Source organism: Rhipicephalus sanguineus, chromosome 6, assembly GCF_013339695.2.
Source record: "Rhipicephalus sanguineus isolate Rsan-2018 chromosome 6, BIME_Rsan_1.4, whole genome shotgun sequence".
In the NCBI taxonomy this organism is placed as follows: Eukaryota; Metazoa; Arthropoda; class Arachnida; order Ixodida; family Ixodidae; genus Rhipicephalus; species Rhipicephalus sanguineus.
Genome location: NC_051181.1, coordinates 26,298,575 through 26,324,586, shown reverse-complemented (window position 1 = coordinate 26,324,586; position 26,012 = coordinate 26,298,575). Strand labels below are relative to the sequence as shown.

The following is a 26,012-nucleotide window of genomic DNA, read 5'->3' as shown; positions in this document are numbered from 1 at the left end:
TCATTGCATTCATTCCAAGTAGCCATTTGAACTGCCTGTTGAAATAATTTAGTTTGAACTCCCATAACTGAAGCCGTCAACTTCTTATTGAAACCAGCGAGCGTTCCATATTAGGTTTCGCACCTTGAGCTCCACCATTGGGGCTGGGAAGCCGATGTTGGCGGCGCTGATCTCGTCCGTGGGCGGTGAGCAAAGCACGCTGCAAGATTCAGACATTCCGTACAGGTTGCGCAGGCAACGCAGACCTGGGAAGGCGGCTCGCAGACGGTCGGCAAGAGAGCACGTCAGCACCGTGCCGCCCACGTTCAGCTTACGAACGGATGGAGGACCGTGCCCGTCCGCTCCATATCTGACAAGTAGTAGTGAAGGCGGGTCGGCACACTCGCCAGTGTCGTCACCTACGTCGACGGAAGCAATATGTCAGTTGTACGTGGGTTATATGCTCGTTCCACAGACACTGCATATATTTATCAACTTCGAGCCACTCTGTTATTCATGTTGGTCTTAGTGATGGGCGCGATTCCTGCAACTTCAACGCATTCATGTATCGCATAGAGGGTTTATTAGGCAGTCGCTGGGCAAGACATGTGCATTCCTTTGTGGTAGGGAATGTGTGCATAAGCCATGAAAATGTACTCACCAGGCCCGCAGCCAGGAATTTTTTCGAGGAGGAGGGGGCACTTGCTGATGGCCTTGACTATTCAAGAAAACCAACTATATTCAATGTTCTCGGTAAAACAACCCCTCCATTAAAATGTCAGGGGGGGGGGGGGCTAGCCATCTCTCCCCCCCTCCTCGCTACGGGCCTGGTACTCACTCCGTGTCGAAACCATAAGTGCCGGAACCTAAGACCCTATAAGATCCAGGGGAACAAGCGGAATGTATCCTAAAGTAGCGGGGTCAGAAGTCGTCCGAGATATCAAAGTGGACCGTTTATTCTTTGCATGTGGTGTGTGAAGCTAGTGTGTTTCTTTCTCAAACATTAAATAGGCGCAACGTACTCCTGAGCGTGTATGCGAGAAAAAGCCTCGCAGTGACTGACTCTACGTTTACGCTGTACAGTAACGAAAAGGTGGAATATTGGTTTTTGTTTTGGTCCAGCGAAAAAGAAAACACAAAACAACAAGAGAGATCAGCACGAAACATCACATGCAAAGAATAGGCGGTCCATCTGCGTATTTCACAAGATTTGGCATTTTTTTAGAGCGAAGCTGTATACCTCTCTTTGGTCGGAAATTTTCGTGGCGTAAACACAACGCCAGGTTAAAGAACCCAAAAAGCACCAACACACGCTCGCGTGCACTTGTGCACGAGTCTACAGCGAACGCGTTCGCCGGCTCCTGCTGCGCATGCTCCTTGCGTTTCACCTCGGACGCTGAAGAAGGGCATTCGACGAGGTGGATAGACGAGGCTACGAACGCGATCGCTGTAGACTCCTGCACAAATGCAACGCCAGAATTACATTTTTAGGATTTAACGGCCCTTTAATAATTCAAGGCAAACAGCACATCTTTCTTTGCAATCTGGCATACAGCATAGAGCTCAGTATTCGTTTCAATGAAGAAAACCACAAAAACAAGCATGGAAACCAAATTATGGATAATAAGACGCCTGTGAACAATAGGAACATCTTCCCACGCGTTCCTGGTAAAGATTAGGTGGCATCTGTTTTGAACTTGACGCGAGGGCTTTGAATGACGTCAAACGGCCCTTCCTTCCCCCGCGTGTGTTTCGCGCTTTCATATATAAAAGGCAGACCCGCGTAACAACTCATTCAGTTCATTCTAAGACTGCCGTGGCTACACCACGGAAATAAACACCAGAAGAACAGCGTGAATACAATGCTCGGCGAAAGGAACAAATTCGTCATGCTGAAAGTGGTCGCGGAACCAATCACGGTCTACCACAGTGACCACAAAGCGATTATCACTAGCATTACTCTAAAGTAATAATAAAAAATGTGGAGGACGCTTGAGCTTCGCCTTCAAGTAGAACGAGATAGCGCAGTCGGACACCGTGCGCATCGCATTCTGAATTGCTAGCCTGGCTTCCGTTCTCGGTGCATGCCTCAACCATGTCATAAGGAAAGGAACGACTGTGTGCGTAATATTGGCTGTTTCAAATTATCATAAAATGCCTGCTACAAGTACAATTATTAGGTGCCCACTACGCCATAGTTACTCCTTTTGGGATATCAGCGAAGGGTCCACTACGCGTCCATAAGGCAACACGCGAACCTACGCAGCTGTTGATTTTGTTGATCATTTTGCTGCTGCTTATGAATAAATATCTGAGCGCTTTGTAATGGGTGGGCCTTTGGAACACCCAGTCGTTGCGCAATTCAGATGTTTTGACGCCTGGAGCGATTATAGGCTTCTGCCACGCAATAGTACATGCGTTAAGGAGACTCCTTCTACCAGATTACATTTATATATTGTTTTTTTCCGCAGCAGTTTCAAGAAATAATGTGGCTGTGCGGTAGAACGGCTGCTTGCCACGCAGAATGCCTCGGTTCGATTCTCACTGGGACCCGAAGGTTTTTATTATTTATTTTTTGCGCCTTACTCAATTTTTTTCACGGACAAGATGGTGGTTTTTTTGCTCACAACCAATGACGCCGACACCGGAATTTCTGCGAAACGAGCTCTTTACCACTATCGCATTAAAACATAGCCCCATCTTCGCAGAACTTAATCTCATTTGCCCACCTAACCTCCGCCTCGTCCACGTGCGCTTGCTTTCGCTTGGAATCCAATCTGTTACTCGTAATGACCAGCAGTTATGCACTGCCCGTCCCCAACGTCTCCTTGATTGTGAAAATACAATTTCTTAAAACCGAAAAGGTTCACCTTAAATTTAGCAAGACGCAGCGAACCATCGAAAGAAAAATGGCAGGTGTAACCTTCAGGGACAAGAAGAGGACAAACTGAGTCATGGAACAAACGCCTGTTAAGGACATCTTATTCAAAATCATATCTCTAAGTGTGATTGAATCACGAGTTTATTTTCTTATAAATATTGTATGCCAAGAAAATAGTGTCCCGTATGCCAAGAGAGGCATAATGGACATTATATTTAGTGCTTAGGTGTTGTGTATTATTTATAATACAAACAAAGTGGACGAAAAGAGAAGCCACATAGGGGACCGAGCCCACACCTTTCGCGCCCAATGCTCTCCACTTGAGCTACGGTATCGGTCGTTCTCACGGCCACTTTCTTGGATATTTCTGCGCATGTATACCGGGGACTGTTAGCCAGCGCCATTCGTAGCCATGACGGCGAATGTGGAACACTCTTCTGTGACAGCTCGCGTCGCGTAGAACGAAAACAAAAGAAAACAAAACACGCCAGCTCGTGAAAAGATCACGTGATACGTGGCGCCAACTCGCAAAAAAAAGTTTTCCACATTCGCCGTCATGGCCACCTACGGCGCTGGCTAACACTACCACATTAACGCGCACAGAAATGCCCAAAAAGTGGGCGGGTGGACGAACGCCGCCGTAGCTCAGTTGGTAGAGGCAATGGACGCGTTGTTCACTGGCGGCGGCAATTCGTCTTTTCGCCCACTTTGATTTCTTTGCTTTTATATAATAATACTACACTACAGTTAGACTACGAACAGTCTAGTTCCTTCAAAGACTTCCTTGGCTTCATTTGTCTGTGGGTTACACCAGGTTGCGTTCCGCACCCTAGCTATACATTTAGCCTGCAATAACCACGGAAGCACGTAAATGAGCCTACCTGAACGGCTTCATTGGAATTCACAGACCAATTTGTGCACTTCTTATTTTACCTTGGAGCAGAAGTTGTGTGAGTTATTTCGATGCGCTTTTAAAATAGTGCTAAAATGGAACTCTTTTTTTTGCATTCATTTGTCACAACAGCTAGCGTCATTGGATCTAATTCAATTGAATACTTCACTATTTCCAGCAGTCACACGACATACATAATTAGTGCGTTGACTCGCATTAAATGAATATCTGATAGACGCCCTTGACACCACAGAGTGTGCCATTCGGCTCACTTAGCAAGTTGTTTGCAAGAGTCAGTTAACTCTTTCAAGAGTGATCACGTAATTCTTTAGCTAAAAGTCCTTGTCAGAGAGTCAAAGAGAGTCAAAATACGCGCCTAGAGCTCCAGGACTCTGCCGAAGAAATCACCGAAAATTGGATCACCGAAACAGGACTCACCGGAAACACGTACATTTTTTTTTCTCAACAGCCCGGCATGTGTTCCTTGTGGTGTTGCCTACAACACTGGCCCATTTTTTGCGCACTAAAATGCACCGGGAAACCAGGAAGTTGCCTAAACACAAGGCACAGATAGCGTCATAGCTACCTAAAAGGACTGTCATATTTGCATCTGGCCATGCACTGCCCACAATGCGGATGCAAGCCTGTTTTGCAAGGTACACCATTCCTGTACCGCCATCAAACTATAAGCCGTTTGTAGGTCGTAGATGCATTCTACATAACAATAGTTCCAGGCATGCAAGTCAGCGTTCGTCAGCTCTTGACTGTACTGAACTAGCAATTCCTGATAAATTAATTTTGGGGATGTGACACTGTCAGTGCTCTCATGATAAAGTGCCGGCGACAGAGCACGTGTTCATGATTCTACGCTTTCTGATCCTTCTTCATATGTTTCAACTTTTTCACCGCCTCATATAACTGATTCGCATTTGTCAACTTATGAGGCTTGGAGTGCGCGTGTATGGTGGTAGTTGTTGATGATCTGCGTTGATCGATAAATACGCATGGTTTTCCGGAATAAACCTTAGTTTGAAGTGGCACTCGTCCCAGTATGGTTTTCCTTCTTGTGTCCCCTTTCGATGCGAAGTAGCTATGCTTGGCACTACCTGCCGTCCACTCTAGTTACCGCTCCTCCCGCTAGAGGCGCTTCTCAGGGAATTTCTTGAAGAATCCGCTACAAGACGCTGGTCCGAGCGCCATAAACCCAGGTAGCGCGCGGCAACGCGCGCTTTCCTTGAATGACACTCAATGGGAGCGCAGCGGTATGAGCTGTAATCAGCAGTCTGGCTTATCCGCAGCTGCTGCTCGGCCCACGAACCACCCATTCCGAAGTGTACCAAACGGAACGCATTTAAGGGAACCCCACGTGGCCCCTAGCTGTTCGCATGCCCATCAGGGTTCCCTTACGGGGAGATGTATGTAATGTTCTTATTTTTTTCGGCTTCAAGTTAGTACGGATTCATGAAAACGCAGTTTCAATCACTGTATGCAGCAGATCGCTGAGGAAGCTGGACAAAAAAGAGAAAATGAATAGAATAAACCTCTGAATATAGTGTTTCCTGCAAAGTGTTTTGACGGATGAAGAGCGGTGACTAATTCTGTGAGAAGCACGAGCCGAAGGTAGTGCAAGTCTAGTGGAGAACGAATGCACTTTTCTGAAAGATGTATTATTTGCATGCAAAAACTGTAACAGACTACATCTTGAAGCTGTAGTTAAAAACACTGCGCTTTTACGCCTATGCACAAGCTCCTCCCTAATACTTATGCTTACGCATAGTAGAAGAAACGAACTGACCTTGTACTTGTTAACTAGTAGACGAGCTCGTCGAAGAGATGCCCGGGCTTACGAGACGCAGGTGGAGCCGACGCACGCGCCACGATAGTGAACAGAAAGCCCGAGGCATACGTCAAGGGATACCAAGCCAGAAGCACGTCATTCTCTTTTTCTTCGTAAGTTAGGACAGACCTGCAATGTTAGTTCATCAGGAATGTAAGCAGCAAGTGGAAAGGAGCCGTTTCCAAAGAAGAGGAGATGAAAATGGGAAGAGCGTAAGAAAAATTATTGAAGCTTCGCGCAAGTCGTGCCAAGCATGAAGGAAGTACGGAGGGAGTGGCCTTCTTTGTTCTTTGTTTTTTTCTTTCTACTCTCTTTCTTTCTTTTTCCCTGTTGTCTCTGCTTTTTCCTATCTCTTTTTCCTGTGTTTATTTGATTTCTTTTATTCTGTCTCTCTAATTTCTTCTCTTTCTTGCTCTCTCTGTCCCCCACTATATTATCGCTTGCTTGCATCTCTTTCTATCATTTTCTTTCTCAATCTCTCACTCTATTTGATTTCTCTCTTTTCATTATTTCATATGTTATGTTTGCTCTCCTCCTCCACCTTTCCATCTCCTCACGCTCACTTCCCTTTCCCACCACCTTTCTACATTATACTGTCACATGGTCGCGGCGGTGGAGAAGACTCAAGCAGAACTCGGAAATACGAAACTCTTCATTTGGCCGAACTTGTAGCCGGCAAACGAAGTCAGACTGCAAGAGGCAATGCACGCTGTGTACTGATAGCGGCGAACAGAGCGTCGGCCGCGGTAATCTGATTTGCGGTGAGCTGCGTCGGCATTTATGCATGCGGCATGGAACACTCGAGCATTATCTCTGGTGCTCGCGTAAGCTCTGTAAAAACTTGACTATTCGTGGTCCTGCGCGTAATCTTAACAGAATGATTTTGAACAATCGCGAAGCTTCTCAAGTAAAGCGGCGTGGTCTGCGCCGAGCCTTGCTAACGGTCTTTGGGTGTGAGCCGACAATATCGAAATAAAGCACTTAAAACGCGTGACAGTGCTAGCAAGGCTATGCTGGATGGCCGAGTGGTGAGGACGCTCGCCTTCAGATTGAGGATACAGACGGTCGAACCCAGCCTCGTGAAGAAATTTTTCTCGCCAGGAATTTCTCTTTTTCTTTCATTCTACCTTTATTCAATCTCTTCCTTTCTCTATTTATTTTCTCTGTCTGTACTCGTTTTCTCACCATCTGAGTTGTTACAGGCACGCCGGAGAAAATCCGCATACGTGCCTTGGGAGCGAAGCAAAGAGAATGAAGAGAGCTCGTGCTGGGTCATGATGATGAACTTTCTGTTTCGCGTCGTGGACCAACGCTCGGCTAAACAGCTCAGTGTTGAGAGATGGAGACCAGGGGGACTCTACTTTTTAAAAGACGATAGTCTTCTTGGGATACTTAAACGGATAATTAGGGCTGTCTTCTGTCTGTCTTTCGGTTTGTTGGAAACGTCACTCGATTCAGCCACTCGGCCAAAGTGAACCACGTGCCCAAGGGCCCGCCATAGGAATGGTCGATTAAAATTTTAATCGATTAATCTTTAATCGTTAGTCTATTTAGCATTTAATCGATTAATTGTTTTCGGTGAATCTTTATTCGATTAATCCATTAATCGACATTTTTAATGGGTGCTTTAAAACCGATATCTCTGTGTTTGAGAGCATCGTCGTGTTAATAGGCTCAAATCTTTTTATTAGACGCGTGACGATCCAAAATTCCCACTTTCGAAAGTGTCGACGACGCGGCCCCTTGTGTCCAGTGTGCGAAAATTCACACTTTCGCGCACTGGACACAATGGCCCGTCGTCGTTGGTTGATGTCGCGTACTCAAGAATCTGCGGCCATCAGCCTGGACTATTCGGCAGCAGGTCGTATTTTCTCGAAGCCTGCCTACTCGAGCTCACGAAACCGGAGGCGCGTTCGGGGACCACACTGGCTGGAAAGTCGCACTTGAAACATGCAGTGGGCGGAGGTGAGGAAATCCCGAGAACGGTAAAAGAGACGAGGAGAAATTAAATAAGACGCTCGCTCTAGTAAGCAAGGCATCTTTTCTCGTTTGTCGGTTAGATATGTGGAAGCCCTACATAATACGATAATTACGGACTGACGTGATCTTTTTCTTGAGGTCACCTAGCAGAGATTACACCAGAAATATACTGGCCTCAAACAGACCATCCGTACAGGCAACTGAGGGAAATGGAAGGAAAGAAGATGACATTTAGGGACGCCTTTTTCTTGTAGACCACAATAATAATTAGAACTAACCAACAATATTGCCAAGAAACAGTATAGGGGGTGTATTGTATAATTGGGATAAATCTGAAGAAAGTAAAGTTGACGCAAAGATAACTTGTCGCAGGAAGGCACCGAACCTGCGACCTTCGAATAAAGCGTCCGATGCTCACCACAGAGCTACGGCAGCGGTCATCCCCCCGTCCACTTCATAGGGTATCGGTGCATTTTTAAATCTAGGAGTGTTAGCGCCGATCACAGCCATGGGGCGACTATGGAACACTCTTTTCTGCCTTTTGGCGTCACGTAGCAAGTGACCTTTTTTTACGAGCTGGCAGCTGACCAATAATCCCTCGCATACTACCTGAAGCCACCAAGTCTGCGAGAACGAGACCCTCGCTATGAATGAAGGAAAGAAGATTATTTTTAGGGGCTCGTTTTTCTTTGTTAGACACAATATTAATTACAATTAACAGGCAATAATGCGAAGGAAAGTATAGGGGATGGTAAGGGTGTATGACAAGAAAAAACGAGCCCCTAAAAGTCACCTTCTTTCCTTCTTCATAGCGAGGGTCTCGTTCTTGCAGAATTGTGCCTTCAGGTAGTATGCGAGGGATTATAGGTCAGCTGCCAGCTCGTAAAAGGTCACTTGTTACGTGACGCCAAAAGGCAGAAGAAGAGTGTTCCACACTGCCCACATTAAAGTCCCTAGATTTTCCTGTTCTTTCTTAAGTACCGACAACCACTGAAGCGCCGCCGACGAATCTTATTGGCTAACGCTCGTTTTAGTAGCCATGTTTTCCTAACGCTTTTCGAGCAGCCGGTAAAACGCTTCCCCCGTTCACTGATGACGGGGGTGAGGGAGGAGAAAGGCGCGCGTTAGCATATTGTCCGCTGAAAGATGCGTGGCTAATGTACTTAGACGAACATGGCTTGCAAATCTTCCAAGTTAGGAAGAAAATGGCGTCGACGACAGATGCGCGTGAGAGAGGGCCGGGAAAGGAGGCCGTTGTCGGTACTTAATTAAAAAGGCAAAATCTAGGGATTTTAGCCGCCATGGCTGTGATCGGCGCCGACTAACACTCCTAGGTTTAAATGCCACATGTGTACCCTATGAAGTGGACGGGGGATGACCGTCGCCGTAGCTCAGTGGTAGAGCATCGGACGCGTTTTTTCGAAGGTTGCAAGTTCGGTCCCTGCCGGCGGCAAGTTACCTTTTCGTCCACTTTACTTTCTTCACATTGGTATCCCAATTTTTACAAATAACATCCTCTATACTTCCCTTGGAATTATTGTCTGTTAGTTCTAATTAATATTGCGGAAAATAGAGTGACATGAGTTTCTGCCTGCCGGCTAGAAAAACAGCAGCTGCGCCAGTATACTCCGCAGCATAGGTCGGCAAACTCACTCATGAGTCGACTCACTCAGACTCAGATGGAGCCATGAGTCTGAGTCTGAGTGAGTCCACATGAGTAATATTTTGGTGAGCTTCAGTCCGCATGAGTCCGGTTGAGAAAAATCATAGTGAATCTGAGACCGAGTTAGTGCGGTAGCGGAAAACTTTGGTGAGTGTGAGTCCGAGTGATCCCTAAGCGCAAAATATATTTCTTGAGTGAGTCTGAGTGAGCTCCACACTTTTTTGCCGACCTATTGTTCTATGTACACAACTTCAGCGTCACTAGCACCCTTATGCCGGCTCACGGTTATACTCCCGCTGACTCACACTTCAAAGCACTAACGTTCACACACCAGCTCTATATTTATAATCAGAAGCGTGAGTTACGTAGAAAAGGGGGGGGGGGCAGGTTGACCTCCACCCGCAAATTCTTCACAGGAATTTCTTGATAAAAAATATCTCGTGTGAGTCACCTCTTTGAATAGAATGTCCATACTGGATTGCCACCACTCAACTCATATGTGAAGGTACCAGATTGAAAGGCGCCAAGTCGAGCGCCAATTTTGCGAGATATTGGTGTTAAACAGCAGTGACACCATGATAGAAGAAGCCAATTATACGCTAACGGACTCATGAGTCGACTCACTCAGACTCAGATAGAGCCGTGAGTGTGAGCCTGAGTGAGTCTGCTGAGCAACATGTTGGTGAGTTTGACTCCGAGTGAGTCCGGCTAAGAAACATTTCAGTGAGTCTTAGTCCGAGTGAGGTCGGTTGCGGAAAATTTTGGTGAGTCTGAGTCCGAGTGAGCTGTAAGGGCAAGATATTTCATGAGTGAGTCTGAGTGAGCTCCACATTTTTTTGCCGACCTATGCTCCGCAGGTTTCACTGATCTTTGCCGTAACACGGCGCCACTCACACCTTTTCAATCGTGCGTACATCCTGAATGTGAGCGCTATCTAGTGTACCAGACATTACAACATAAATTGCGCGACTGTCCTTTCTTGCAACAGCAGAAGACCGGGGCCTCTAGCTGAAAGCTGTATTTCTCCCTAAATACGCGACCATGCAGTATTACTAAGTGCTTCAAGGTGACTTATTCAATAGTAATGCACTGGATGCTAGACGTTCGGTAAACCGACACGTAAGTTGCGGATTACATAAATGGTCTATAAGACCATTCACAATTTGCGAGTGCGTATTCCTGGCTACATTTTCTCTCAACTAATGGCAGCAACTTTCGTGCTTCAAGTGGAGACGAAGTCGTAGTTGCGCGTGCTGGCGTTTGCCTATTATGCCTGTTCGTGTCAAGAGAGCCGAGTCACACTTTCCGCGTCCCAGCGCAAGCAAACCGCGCTTGAACACTTTGAAGAAGTGACTAGCTGCCATTAATTGGGCTAACTGCAACGTAGGAAAGTTAGCTCAATAATTATGAAAATGGTATATACCCTATTAGACGGTCAGATGGGCTAGTTGGTATAGAGCATAATAAAAGATTGCTACTAGCGTCCTTCCCTCTTTACGCTAGCAAACGTATCTTATTATGTATATACGGATTACCTAATCATCTCCCCATCATCGTACTTCATCACTCTTTTCCCCCGTTGCGTTTTCCCAGGTGCAAAGTAGCAGGCAGGGGCGTACTAGCTCAGGCCACCATCTCTGCCTTGTAATATATTTTCCTCTCTCTTTCATTGGTAAACAATATTTATTTGCTAAAGGGTAAAACAGAGCGGCACCAAGAACCAGTGAGGAAATAAGCAGTGCATATTACAATGCCGCACTTACACAAGAATCGAGTAAAATCTGAGGATTGAATAAAATACAAAGAAAGTTTCGATTGACACTACAGGTGACGAAAACTACTCGTTTATCAAATGTAAGCAGATATGCGTTTATGCGGCAACACGATGAAACAGCGCGGCAAAAAACAAACATGAACTAAATAAGCTACAAGACGATGCGCTGGCACGTATGAAATTTACAGAATCAATGAACTTCTCTTTTGAAAGTTGGCTAATCCACGTGCTGCTTACTTTCTCCACAATCCCCTTTTTTGTTTTCTTTCGTGGGGTTGCTGCACCGAACCACATGCTTTTTTCTACTGAGCGAGAGAATGTCAGTTGCCCGAGATGATCGGGTGACAACCGACACCTCCTTTGGGTCGCCACACATCCAGCATGCGAAAAAAGGCGCTCGGATGCTACTGACGTTGCAGGAATTGGCAAATACTCCATTGCAACGTCAAACACATGATCGAGGCCAGTTCGCATGCTGTGCCAAGTCTCAAGTGAATTCGGATTGGTGCGGCGATCGAGTACAGGCTTAACATAGTATGTCTTGAACTGAGAAGGCAATTAGTTCATCGGATCGTACTCCAGTGCAACGCAATTGCGTTGAAGTGCGTGATCGACGGCATCCAAATAGAACCAGAAAGTGTAGTATTCGGCTTTGCAACTTCCTGCGTCTAAGGATAGCGTTCAGGGTCTGCGTCTCAGGATAGCGCGCCTCGCAGTCATGCGCTCCGGAAAAGGGGCGAGGTTGGGGGCGGAGGAGTGGGGGATGCCGTAATCGATTAATCGAATAGTTTTAATCGATTAATTCGATTAATCGAAAGGCACAAATAGATTATGATTATTCGATTATTTGTGGACCTTTAATCGATTAATCGATTAATCGTTCATCGATTTTACCATCCCTACTACGGAGGGCGCACGAAAACAGAATTTGGCTCAGCGGTTCAGAGCAATGTTTCTATCCGTAGGATATATTTTCACCAAGCCTGAAATATTCTTCAGAACCTCTTTAATACACCAGCGCATGGAACACCGCACAATATAAGATACACAATATTTCTAGCGCTATCTTCGCTATGGATATCATCTACAAGCTAGCCAAGCTGTCAACCCTGTTGATGAATATTTCTAGATGGCGAGTATAAATTACGAGCATTTCTGCGTGCCTAGAAAGTGATTGAATCTTGCTTACCCGGTCATATGGAGATTGGCTACGAAGCTGTAGTGAGAAATCTCATGCCTTTTGCGTGGCCAGTCGTACCAGACGAGTAGAAGAGCGCTACCGTGGTTTTTCTTTGGGTCTTCCACCGAAACTTCACGAAAATTCGTTTCGCTTTGTTCCGGAAACTTGCTTACGTTAATGAAGCCATCTGCTTCGCCGTAACGAAAATGCCCTGAAAATAAAAAAACAATATGCGGTATATAATGCTTTATGGCTTCGCTGAAAAGTGCCTTCTGGAATTTATGTTGGACGTGTGATTTGAAAGCACCTTACAGACATCTGTGTGCGCCGCATTTCAAGAATTTTAAGCAAACGAACGCATTCTTCTGAGTCCGCCATTGAACAGTGCAGATCGTTGCGGTAACCACAAAAAAGCAACACGGTCCCCTGTGCACTTGCATAACCCGACTCGAAAGAGAAATCCATCTTTTTCAATACAGTCGTTATTGTATTGACTCTACGAAATAGTCAGCAATATGCATTTGGGCACGTCGACATAGAGTGCGTTGGCATATTTTAGGGGCGAAGCTCCTTATGTCGTGGGTCTGTCCATCCTCCGTTTGTAGCGTTGTAGTAGCCACCTCTAGCTCGTGAGAAGCGCGCGTTCTGGTATGCAGTAGAAGAAGAAGACGACGTTGGCGAGTGACACTCTCGTTGCGTGTTTGCCTGTGTGGCGTTCTTCTTTACTACGTCTCGTGTTTTCAACGACACCCGAAGACAACATTTCAGAAGTAACGCGCCATGAGGCTCCCTCTTGGCACGCTTTCTCTTTAGCTCGAAGTCGCCAGAGGAAGACAAGGCTGCGGAACGGAGGGCACGGAAGGCGGCGCCGGCGCGCGCTCGCAGACAGAATCCTGAGGTGAGAGCCCGCGAGGCCGAAGCTGCACGTCGACGCCGCGAAGCAGATTCCGCCGTTCGATCCCGCGAAGCCGAAGCCTGCTCGACAAGCTGCATGGCTGCGGCGCGAAGACCCCGCCGTTCGAGCCCGCGAGGCCGAAGCTGCTTGACAAGCTGCACGGCTGCGGCGCGAAGACCCCGCCGTTCGAGCCCGCGAGGCCGAAGCTGCACGGCTGCGGCGCGAATCGGATCTTCAAAATGTGAAGGACCGTGAAGCGGCGAGAAACGCGCGTACCCGGCAGGCAGAGCCCGAGGCTGTGCGAGCACGTGACGTGGCTGCAAAACGCATCAGGCGGGCCTGCCCGAAGGCGCCGACGCGCGCTTCCAGCGGACTTCCATTTATAACAGTTTCGGCCATAGTTTGCGTTTGTTGACAGATTGTAGTTCTCAAACATCTAGTCACAATATCTCCATCAAGAAGGACTACGCTCGCGCCAATGCCATCGCCGTGCTGCAGCGCGAGTTCGCTTCGCCCCACTCATCATCATCACCACGTGGATATGCTGTGATTTTTTTAACTTTCGTTCGAGTGAGATGGGGCAACGTGGACTCCCTCGGACCTCACCGTGGAAAGTATAAACCTCAGCCAGAGAATGTAGTATGACGTAGGAAGAGGAAACGCTCAGCAATCAAGTGCAAAGAGCACATGAGCCTGTTCTGTGGCAGATGATAAATTGCTGGTACCAGAGGTGGGAATTTGATTAGGCGCGACTAAACAGTCGTTTACGATCTTAATAAAGGCCTCAGTTGTACATAGTCGTAGTGCAACACCGCTGACAGCAATGAATCCCAGGCTTTGAATCTCATATACAGGTAGTGTACTGAATGAGCTTTGTAGTCAGATGAAAAATTTGTATTACTGAGGTATCCGCATAACGTATTCAGAGATAAGGACAGCGAGGGAAACGCTGCGGTTCTAAGAGGAGGCACAGCGCAAAAAAAGAACAACTTGCACAAGGTCAATGACTGCCAACTGAACAAAGAAACACTGGAGCGTGGTCAATGATTAGTGCTCGAACAATATGAAGTAAAGCATTTCACAGTAGAGGATGACATAAGAATAACGAAAGATTTATGGAGCAAACTCGGGACGAGAGAACACGAGAGAAGACAGGATAGGGTACCAGACTTCAGCTAGTTTATTTTCTGTAGATCACCTATATGTGTTCTCTCGCTTTTTTTTTGTTTTGTTTTTTCGTGTTCTCAGTTCGCGCCACAGATATTTCGTTAAACTACGCAAACTCGTCCAACGTTGTGCTCTGGTATGACATAAGAAAGTCTGAAGGGAGTACATAGAATGTGTGTTTAGAAAACAAAAAAAAAAGGCCGAGGTTTCACTTTGTAAACGTAGCTACCACGAGCGAAAGTTTGTCTGTCTTCATTTTGAAAAGTCTCTGAACACAGGCAGCAGCTTTGATCGTGGCGTGTTTCCGCGCTTGGTAAGCCTCTCGATAACGTGCTACTCTGGCATCCCTTTGCTACGGTGTTTCAGGAGACAGTTCTGCTGTCTAGCTATATCTACTGATGATTGGATGCAGCCGGTTACTTGCGCGGAAGCGCACGCCTAGCCGCGCGCCATACACGGAGAGACTGAGCAACCATGCGCCGCCGAAGCAGCCTCTACAGGCGCTTTCCGCTATGCCCAGCGTCCGTCGCGAACCAATCACGAACAAAAGTGGACGAAATAATAACGTAAATAGGACTACATAGCCGTCCCGTGTCATTTGGTTATTCGTCGTTCTTTTTTTCAGCCCTTGGCTCACCTACTAGCTCCAACAAAATATTTCCGATGTGTTAGTTTTGTTGCCACACTAAGCACCCTGTTGCAAATGTACGCCAGTGAGCAAAAGGGTATGAGACACAGGATTGCCGCAAAGGCTATATTTATTCGCGCTTTATACATCTTAGCTCAACTGGGCGAGTGTTTCGCAGTTCCAACTTTTACCTACCACTCCGCTTTGTAGGTTGCACTAAGAGGGGACAATAGGCCGACTTTATCAGTGATAACTGGTGCCGAATTCACAAAGAGTTTCTTAGCTAACTTCGCTTTGCCTTTGGTCGGACGCCTTCATTATTATAGTCTGTCATCACGACTGGCTGAAAGCTTCTCTTGTGAAAATTTATAGCGTAAGAGAGCTTTGTAACTTCGAGCCATGGTTTCTAAAATGTGCTGAGTGGTATACATTGGCAACAGTACGATTTCTTACGTAGCAATAAAATATTTCGCCGACATGAGCTCTCTTCCCTTCATATTGTCTGATACGTGCACACGTTCGTCCAGCACGTCTACACTTGAGTGAAGTAGTGACCAATCACCATACATGTGTGCAATATGCTTTTTACGCTTCGTTCCGTTGCGCGCGACGATTCGCATGCAACGACACCAAGACTCAAAAACACGGGTAGCGTTAACCTCGGTTACCTGTGTTTCATACGCTATATCTTCTTGCAATCGCTGATTCACAAACCTTCATGATATTTGTAGGAGAACCATGCGCTAGTGTGCGTTCGCAGCGTTTCCTATTTTATATTTTCCTTCCTTGCTATTTGTCAGCATGCCCAAGATAAATTCATCTCGGAAATAGAGCATGACGCCCCAGAGTTGCCGAATAGTGTTGTACCTTGAGCTGTAGTTTTGAGCTGACCGCCAACACTTTTGGCGCTAGTTGTGAACTCGTGAAGGCATGTGATGCGCCACCGTCACTCATTTGGAAGAGAAGTTCGTCTGCAAATCACCAGAAGAAAGCATATATTATTTTCGTGAACCACACTGTCACTGCGAGATCTCTGTATAACGAGTAATAATCAGTTGACACTTGTGTCGCTAGATCATTTCATAACAAGGCGCAGTGTGACAGGTTTCGCGCCACATGTATTTAAAGAGAATGTAATGTCCCGCCTAGGAAAAGCCAGTAGAACGTTTTTAAGGCCCAAATAGTCAAGCGTTTCCGGCGCACCAGGACGTGGACGGCGAAGTTGGAAACGCCAAGACGGCAGTCAGTTCAACAATGAACCGTCCCGCGCGTCATCGATGATGATGATGATGTGTGGCTAAGCCCCTTGCACCGTGCGGGTAAATCTAATGCGCCCTAGCCAATGCATTGACAAAGAGAAAAGACACTCTACAATTGTGCATGCCTGTGCGCGCACGCACACAGTACACTATTAGTTCACAGTTAGTGTTGCACGAGCTTTGCCAAGCCACCGCCTTCTGTCTAGCTAGTTGCGCAGCTTTAGGGCAGCGGCAAGCAGCTACTTCGTGGCGCGTGCTCACGCTCTGCGTGAAGTATTCTCGCGGTTTCAGGTTTCTCGATTGGCGCGAGGACTTTCATTGCGATAGCAATTATATTGTCACGGGTTTGGAAATACACGGGTGTGGACACATTTAGGGTCGCTGGCACCGTTGGCATTGCCGTGATGTTCCATATAAAGTCTATACAGATAACACCACTCCGCGCTTCGCATGTTTCCTGGGCGGGTGAGTGTGCGAGCGCTGCCGACGATCGCTACTCAAGCTGGGAGAAACGCGCCAACCGTCTTTGGTGGCGCGAAAGGCGCATGAAGATGCAAGCTACAGGCGGGGTGCGTGGATACGGCAGCAAATGAATAATTGACCGACCGGGCGTTGTCGCTCGAGTTCTAGTGCGGCGTATATTTATAGGGGGTCAGCAAACGTCTCCTGCCTTTATACGCGCTGTGTCCTTATTGAAAATCTGCCGTTCAAGTTGAACCCATAGACAGCAGAAAGTCACTTGACTGGCTGCAGCAGCCACGTTCCCTCAATGAGTGAGCTGCTAGCCTTTCATTGTAAAGGAGTTCAATTTGTTGCTATCGCATTCATTGTCTTCACCTTGCAACGATACTGTTACGTTCTTCTGCTTCTGTGCCCGTGCTTTTTGCTAGGCGTTCTTGTTTTTTTTTTCTCGTACTGCGCGACAATTTACTGTTCTTCAGAAACGACTATCTTGACGGCATGGCCTACAATCGCCCTGAAAGCCAGAAAACAACTCTCGCATTTCTATTGCATAGGTTTCGATGCAAACGGAAGCGGATCTTGCCTGATCATACGAAGGCGGCGTCCGAAAGCCCCCCAAGGAGTGTCGTGGTAGTCCATACATTTGCTGTCCCGCACGAACGTGATTTATAAATCATTCGAGCAGGCGTGTAATCATGCCATCACCCATGGATGCCGAGTAAACTAGAGTAAACCACGAATGCGCGCCACACGCCGCCATTTTGCCAATCAAAGTTGTAGAGCGCCCGCTACGCCTGCCGTGCGGCAGGCGTAGCGGGCGCTCCATCTCTGCGCCAGCGACAAGAAATGCGTGGAGGATAGCGGAGGATAGCCGGGCGCACCGCCTACGCCGTGATCACTTCATTTGCCTGTCGTGTTTGCGAGCAAGGACCACGCACGCGACTCTTAAGGCTTCCGCCTTAAAAAAAAAGAAAATAATAAGAACAATGGAAAAAACATTACGTGCGCTGCAAAATATTTCCGCCCCTCAGTACACGACGCACAACTATAACGGAAGAAGGAGAGCGATGGAGGATCTCGTATTTGTGTTAACACACATCCTAATCTGTTGGCTTCACTAGGTAGTAGCGTACAATTAATCCCTAAGGGGGAGAAAGGCAAGGAGTACGTTGCGACAAACATCTTCTTGTCAAACAGTGTTCCGCAAGCACAATCACAACAAGCAGAGCAGGATTAATTTCCTCCTAAAGCTATCATTACCAGACTCTTGAAAAATCTAGTGAAATGAATTTACGTTCCAGGGCGTGTATAGCACTGTGTGAAAAAAAATAACATATATTGGCAGGAATTTTCTCAGTTTTTACGGCATGGTAACCGACTGATGCCGAAAGGAACCGCAATTTGTCGAATTATTCCAAGAAACTTCTTGCAGTATAAAATACCTATAATGGAAAAAGACGTAAATTCTAACGTAAGCACGGAACGCTGTCGCAACGATACGCCAAATGTGACACATCTCCGACTTTTGTGTGACGGATAAGTGTGTCAAAGGAAGATGGTTCGCTTTCGCTTCTGGCCTCGCCATTCGTGGTCGCAGCAGAACAGGGAACGTGTTGTCCATCATATTAAGATCTGCTAGTGTTGTCATCAAAGACTGATTCCCTGCTTGTCATTCTTTATATAGCATTGCGATATGTACAGTGGCGTCCCCTCTTAGGTGAACACGCTCAGCATGGCCACACTCCGGAGCGCCAGTGCATCCGGCGCGGCCGCGCATCGACAAAGCGGCGCAGGCGTACCGCGCGCCGCTCTTTGTGTACTATAGCCAAGCCAAGCAAGAGCGGCGCCATGGCCAGTGGCGTACCAACTCGTTCGCGAGTGGGGGGCTGGCGTCGCTCACGCTGTCCACTATATATATATATATATATATATATATATATATATATATATATTATATATATATATATAATATATATATTATATATATATATATATATGTATATATATATTATTAGGTCAGGCTCTGACCGAAACCTCGACGGAATAAATGAAGTTTTCTTGATGCCACCTTTCATATACAGGGTGTTTCAAGAAATGTGTCCAACCTTCTAAAAAATCAGGAAAATGCGATATTCGACTGCTACCTTCAGAATTTGTTTTTCTGTAGTGGCAGGGATTTTAAGAGGGTAAAGAAATTATTGGGGACTGTAATTAAAAAGTTAAATTGATTAACTTTTTAATTAGTGGAGGTAGGTGGTTGTGTCAAATAGGAGATCGAAGTTCTTCATGCCAGAAACCCTACCCAATTTTGAGATTTCGAAAAAGTGGCTTCTAGTAATAATTACAAAGTAATGAAATTCAACCAAATTCAATGGCGAAACCTAAACAGAAACATGGAAGAACGCAAGTGCCATATTCTTCTGAGACGTCAAAATGACTGACTTTTTTCTGTAGCGCTAGGCTCCTAAGATGGTTAGACACATGACTTGAGACAGTAATTAAGAAAGTTAAATTAATGAACTTTTTAATTAGTGGAGTTAGGTGACTGTGTCAAATTGGGGAATTGAAGTTCTTCGTGCCAGAAACCGATCCCAACATTGAGATTTCGAAAAAGCGGCCTCTAGTAATAATTATGGAGTAATGAAATTCAACCGAATTCGATGGCTTCGCTCTTGAAAGCCGTTGCATTTGGTTGAATTTCATTACGCCACAACTTACTAGAGGACGCTTTTTCGAAATCTCAAAGCTCGGATGGGCTCGTCGCATGAAGAACTTCAATTCTCCCATTTGACACAATCACCTAACTCCACTAATTAAAAGTTAATTAATGTAACTTCTTAATTACTGTCCTAAATGATGCCCTTAACTACCATAAGATTCCTGCCGCTACAGAAAAAGCAATTCTAAAAGCGCCGAGCAAATATCGCATTTTCCTGATTTTTTGAGAAGGTTGGACACATTTCTTGAAAAACCCTATATATATATATATTATATATATATATATACATATATATATATATATATATATATATTATATATATATTATATTAATATAATATATATTATATATATATAATCGAGAGAGAGAACTACATTTTCCCTGAATTTGCGTGATTTTTATATTCATAGAAATGATTTGAGGATTTCCATTTCAAAACTGTTTGTTTTCAATCAAGAAAGAATCTGCACAAACAGACTGTGCAGGCTGGGCTGCCTTATACCGCGACAGCACAGCAGTGTTTAATAACATTTTGGAAATACTACCGTGAAGTTTAAAAGTTCAGCCGCATTTAACCTGTTCTTCATCTGAGCATTCCGTCTGGAAACTTCACAGTCTCACTTTGGCGTTGTAAATACGAAGGGTATGAAGTACCTGTTATGACTCTAGTACCTTAATTTCTCACTTATTAAACAAACATGTGGCTGGCAAAACAAGGTACTTCGCAGAAGTCTTCAGGATAAGTCGAGTGCCAATTTCTTTACTGTTAGAGCCCTCTAATACCAAGTCATTTTAAAGAAGACCAAGTTCAGTCAACTAATATTTATGGAAACCACATTGAGCTGGTAGTGTATAGTTATAAGATTATAAACGACTACGAATTTGTATACTAGGTGTCATTGTTGCCCTCCTGCTTTTCCTCAGCCTGGGCGGGGGTTGGAAGTGGCCCTTTACTCCTCCCCTCCGGCTCCTCCAAGTAAATAGCCTACGTAAACTGTGTAAGCTTAAATTTTCTTTGAAAAATGTGGGTGATTGTAACGTTAAAGGGACACTAAAGAGAAACAATGAATCGGTTTAGATTGATAACTTGTACTTTGAGAACTATAATGTCGTTAATTTCACTATCGTAGGTATATCAATAAATGAGAAAATGAGGTTCAGAGTTTCGTTTTTAAATTTCGTGCCAAGATCTCCACACTGACATCACGGATTTCAAAGTGTATTTATCGTATTTTGGCGCCATTGGCTCAAAAAAATTTCCTCAAACTTAGTACGTCATCGCTATGGCCTCTTCAGGGGACAGTGCACCTCATGTTAACCGTTTAGGAACTACGTAGGCCCTTGTAGGCGCCGTCGAAAATGTGACATCACGGCGAATGGTGCGGAAACTTCAAGGTGGCGTCGCCACCCACATTTTCTTTTTGCGCAATTTCTCGCTTACTAAGCGTCTTCTCGCGGCAAGCGCGGTGTTTTTGGTATCGTGAAAGAGTCGTTTACTAATGCGAGAAAAATCGTCCTGCTGATTAGTTCCCTTTAAACTACCCCGCACTGTTTCCTTCCACATAAGTCGTTAACTGTTAATAATTGCTCGAAATTTTCAGGGTCATGCCCACTGCACCTGCTCGCAACACAACAACGCAACAAATGATGCGTAAATGATCGACCGCGTAATTACCACTTACGCATGACTGCGTAAAAGGATTAATAATGATAAACTATTTTCATTGGTCATTGGTTCTTCGATAGTCGTCAAAAAGTTTCGGTGTGCCATAAAATCGCCTCCTTGTTACGCGACGTCACAAGCCTGCGAAAACTCGCGCCGTTAAAAATGAGTGTGCATAATAAGCGCATTACTGTGCTGAAAAAGCACAATTTTGTTTCAGAACAGCCAGCCAGTGTCTCTTTCTGAACATAAATCAAAAAGGTTGCCGCCAATCACATTGGCAGTGGCTATTTATAGCAGCGGCGAGATGGTTTCATATGTCTATAACAGATACTTTCAGTTTAGTATAACTATGGTGAGCTGTTTTTGCGCGTATACAACTGTCTGTGAACACGTCGTTGGTGACAGATAGGTAGAGAGAGATAAATATTATTAGGAGCAGACACAATTCTTTGCAGCTGGGCAGCCTTCTTAGTCCAGAAAACCGTGGACGCTGATCATTTCCCTGGTGAGGTAGGTCTAGTTAAGGGGCAAACTTGAAAGCTGGGCTTCTCAATGTGCTCGAGTCCACTACCTTGTTACAAGCCGCGGCGACCGCTGCAGGCTACCATGTGATAAGCATGGTGAAGCAGACTAAAGTGGGAATTTGTTTTAGCTCCCCTGGCTAGGCACAACTAGAATACTCGGCACTTCTGCACACTCATCAACTGGCAGCAGCTCGCAGTGCTGCTATTGGTTTTCAAGGAAAGAAACTAAATTTCGTGAAAAGGGAGAGCGTCTGATCGGGCTATAAAACGTTTACTGGTTCCCGCCCGTATTTGTGTCGCCGATTACATAAATTTCAGGCCAGGCAGAACCAAATAAATCATGACAGATTGCTGTAATGTTATAGTGCCCCAGCTGAGCGAGAGCCTCCTCTGCAATGCTGGAGCGCAGGGCGCGAAAGCGTCGCCGAGGCAGCCCGCACCGCAGAGAGCCAACAGTACTTAGTCGTGAGACACGCAGGGCAATCTTCCCAGCAGAAGCGTAGGACAAATTTCATTACGTGATTACGTGATTGCTGTGTTGAAGGAAAAATTGGCCTGACTTGTTAGTTTCCCAGTCTGCAGTCGACAGTGACCACTGCCGAAAGGGGGGGGGGGGCTCCGCCTCCCTAACATTTCTCAGTGGAGGCACTAGCGCCCCCCTTGGCCCCCCGGTAGATACGCCTATGGCCATGGCCATGCCGCTGCTAAGCGCGCTCACGCGCTTAGCAGACGACCAGTGGGTCACGGTGCCCATGCGCCACTACGCTTCGAGTCGCGGCCGCGCCGGCTGCAATGGCGCAGTTAGAGAAAACTATAGATAAAAGCTCTAAAGATTATCTTGAAGTTTTCTTTACAGTCAATACTCACAAAGCAGATCCCCATTTAGAGTCATCGTATCGGAGCGTGACATTTGGCAAAGGCAGTTGGCCTCCATTTGCAAAAAAAAAAAAAAAAAAAACTTAAACTCTTGCCACACTCTAAGACAAAATCGAGTACATTGGGAGTGTTTCTGCCACACCAACAATCGTCATCCACCTCGCGTGCTTTCCTCGCGTTATCACCGCGGTCGCGGCACTTCCCGGTCACGAACGGCGCGCGCGTTATCAGCGTGACATAGCATTCTGACAGGAAAGTGACGAGAGCTGGGTTTTCAAGAAAGGAAACGCGAGCAAGCCAGATGACGATTATTGTTGTGTGGCAGAAATACTCCCCAAATACTCGATTTTGTCTTAGAGTGCAGTCAACGGCCCGTTTCTCATTAGGAACTCAGAGGAGATTCTAAACTTCATTAGTTCATTCACAGGCAAGACCCTAAAGGTTTTTCTGTAGCGGTCACCTACCTGTATTATAGCTTACCTCACAGTAGTTGACTAAGCTGCGTTCAACGAGCTACTGAAGAACTCGGGGAAATAGCTTTGCAAGCTGAATACGGCATCTCTAATAGCATTTTTTAGAATTACATCAATTCTATTTGAAATTGACCATGGTAAAAAGGAATGACAAATGCTTTCTGCAAAAGGCCGGCATCTGCATACGTTCATGCATAGCCCCTATTCTTAGCGATTTGTGCTTATCTCGAATGTGGTAAAAGTTTTTAGATTCGTTGATAACTACATGCTCTTATGCAGTGTGACGCGGGAAGTTTTGCTCAAGAATCTTAACAATTTCTTGCCTTGATGCAAAATGCTTAGATCCTTTCCATGTCACTTATGAACTTCCCAGCGAAGGGAACATTCGTTTTTTTTGATGTTAGGCTCAGTTTCTGAGAAAGCAACGTGTGCTGGGGCAATGAACCGGAGCAATTAAGCTAAACAAATTAAGCTATTCTACCCTTGAACTCAGCACACCCGAAGTTAGTGAAAAGGGGAACTGTCAGTCTTTGCCTAAAAATGCCCTGGAAAAATCCTCCCCACATTAAACGAACGAAAGCTTCTGCCACCAAACAGCACGTTTGTCACAGGCAGGTTACCCTGGTAAACTGGTTGTTTCCGTAGCCGAGAAATTGCTTAGGAATGTGAAAGCTTCTGCTTCAAACATGCCCCCTGCACCTCAGGAGAGGGCCGAAAGAAAAGTTGTTGTGATTGCTTACATTCATAAATTGTCGCACAATAAAAAGATAGCGCAAAAGCTGATGTTATGGTTTTGTTTTCCTCGCCAGCCAAACTTGCTTCTGTGTGCAAAATGACCGACCCAAACTGTAAAGAAAAGAAATCCTAAATAGAATCATCAATCCAGATATGTAAGCTGCGTTAACGGAGTCTTGTATCGTATTCCGCTGACATGTAACCGCTTGTATAACGGTCAAACAGGTCGCTGTATCAACGACCGCCTTCGCGAGCACGCGTATAACTGAGAAACAAGACAGGGGTTAACTGGCCCTTCACTGCGAAACATGTGTACAAACCTGAATTTCAAAGTTGCACTGTAATTGCAAAGAACAGAAATGAAACGACATGCCTAATCATTGAAGCCCACAAGATATTCTCACAGACGATTGAATCAGCATGCCATCCATCTCTTTTTATCAGCCAAAGAAATTGCATATCTCACTGGCGACATGTGCATGTTAGAGTTTGCCTTTGCTTTGCTTTGTAGTACGCAATGCAATGTGTGTCGATTGTAGGTATAAATAGGGTCTCATTTCCCGCCAATGAACTGCTGTTAGTTTGCGCTTCGTCTGTTTATCTGTGCGCCTTCCTGTGTACCTATTTTTGTGCGCAACAGTCCACCTCAACATGAATCACCAACAAGCCCAACTTAAAACCCTCGTTAAGTAATAATCGTCTACCCTTCAGGCAGTATGCAGAACACATCGTTATAGAATTCACGACAATTTTGATTAGCGTTCAAATTCATTTTGAAGCAGTTGTGCCCCTGTAATCGGCATTGACGTAAAATATGAATATGACCGGTGAGGACACATAAGGTGCAATTTACCTTGATTCAGGACTGGGTTACAAAGGATGACCGAAGCACCAGTGAATGTGAGTGCGAACAGCGCTGTAAGGTTCTCGGCACTGTTACCAAGATGCACTGCGACACGATGTTCAGGTCCAAGGCCATGTGCCTGGAAGCCTGCCGCGTAGCGCTTCATACGCACCAGGAACTCCCCTCTGGTCAGGCTTATCTGCTCGTCCACCTGCATGGGAAACACATCAAATGCCAAGGTGACCGCAAACAGTCGTTTGTCGTACCGATTATAACAGTTTTATGATCAGTATTGCTACAGGAACTCTAAATTAAATATCCCAGGGCCACTCCACTATTACCGTGTCTTTCATGTTAGATGTGGCCTGCAACACCACCTATATGTTTTGCTGGCATACTTAAGCTGCTAAAAAGACTTCAGTGTCGTTTAATCTTGATCACTCAAGGAACGGCGTTGTGCCTAGCATGACTGGTTGCATGAGCTACTTCGTAAGCCCTATCTGTAACTGCCTTCTTATAGTCCGGTTTCTGAACTTGCATAAGCCTTGTGGCCAGTGGCGATGTCAAACATTTAAAAATATTATGTAGTTGCTTAACATATGTAAGCAGCGGGTTGAATGACGAAATACAAGCGTTAGCTGGGGTGGAAATTTATAGGTATTGTACTTGGGGCCACTGTCAAAGCAAGTGACACTCTAAGCACAACGATGACGGCGAGAACAACGGTCGACCGTAGAAGACCTGCTCCATGAGGTAAGTGCGTTGGCTATGTACAGAAAAGCCACCGTGCATGCCGGTTTCATTATAGGTGCTCCCCTGCGCTTTATAATGTACACTCCGGCTCACGTCGAGCATGCAGTTTGAATACGATTATGTTTTTGCGTAAAATCACCTGGCACATTTGAGGTAGTTTCCATATATGACGGCGAATGTTTGGTAAATCAGTAATATTGTGTTAACAATAGCCGAAAAACAACTGCGCGTCTCACTGTTACAGAGCTTAAGTAAAGCGAGGGTGTTCTTTGCTTTCGCAAGGGAAACGCATGACCTCGCATAGCGCTGTTATGAACGCGCAGTATGGACCAAGCATAAATTTGAGTTGCGTGAAAACGTATTCTCTGATGAATGCAAAAAACTGGTCGAGATTAAGTGTAATGCCAAAATACTTACGACGGCTAGCTTTTCTGGTCGCATGGATAAAAATTTGCTGATCGCGCTGTAGACTGAACATATTGGAATATCGACTTTGGGATACGGCGAATATACAACCGCATCCTCTATGCGTGCCTTCATGATTGCAATGTGAGGCTGTGAGATGTCCTCCTTGAGGTCTCCTTGGAACTGCATTTAGAATTGAAGCGGCGCCGATAGTGACCGCACTATCGTGGGTTGTCTGATAATGTAGTCTTCGGATTTTGCGGCCACTCGAATAAATGTGGACGCAAAGTGAATCGCGCTGGCGTTTCATTATCTCCAGCTTTTGCAGACTACATGATCGTCGCGGTTGACCGGTCAACGCTGATCCGAGCAGTGCATGTGCACTCGATGATTGAGCCGTCGTCTCAAGTATCTTTCTTT

At 45.8% G+C, this 26,012-nt stretch overlaps 1 protein-coding gene across 1 annotated transcript; it reads right to left on the bottom strand.

Moving 5' to 3' along the window:
* Positions 1–84: 84 nt before the first annotated feature.
* Positions 85–25,781, bottom strand: LOC119397140 (uncharacterized). The gene is made up of 6 exons (XM_037664578.2): positions 25,605–25,781; positions 24,444–24,645; positions 15,744–15,847; positions 12,196–12,296; positions 5,600–5,718; positions 85–398 (listed from the first exon to the last, which is right to left on the bottom strand). Exons 1-6 carry the CDS (start codon positions 25,779–25,781, stop codon positions 85–87), a joined length of 1,017 nt encoding a protein of 338 aa, XP_037520506.2.
* Positions 25,782–26,012: the final 231 nt, after the last annotated feature.

What these genes read in the sequence shown, in the direction of transcription:
- LOC119397140 (XM_037664578.2), bottom strand. Translation starts at nt 25,781, where the DNA reads ATGCAGTTCCAAGGAGACCTCAAGGAGGACATCTCACAGCCTCACATT. An exon ending in GACCAGAAAAGCTAGCCGTC is followed by an intron (nt 24,646 to 25,604) that starts GTAAGTATTTTG and finishes TTTCCCATGCAG; the next exon opens with GTGGACGAGCAGATAAGCCT. An exon ending in GCCAATCTCCATATGACCGG is followed by an intron (nt 5,719 to 12,195) that starts GTAAGCAAGATT and finishes CTAACATTGCAG; the next exon opens with GTCTGTCCTAACTTACGAAG.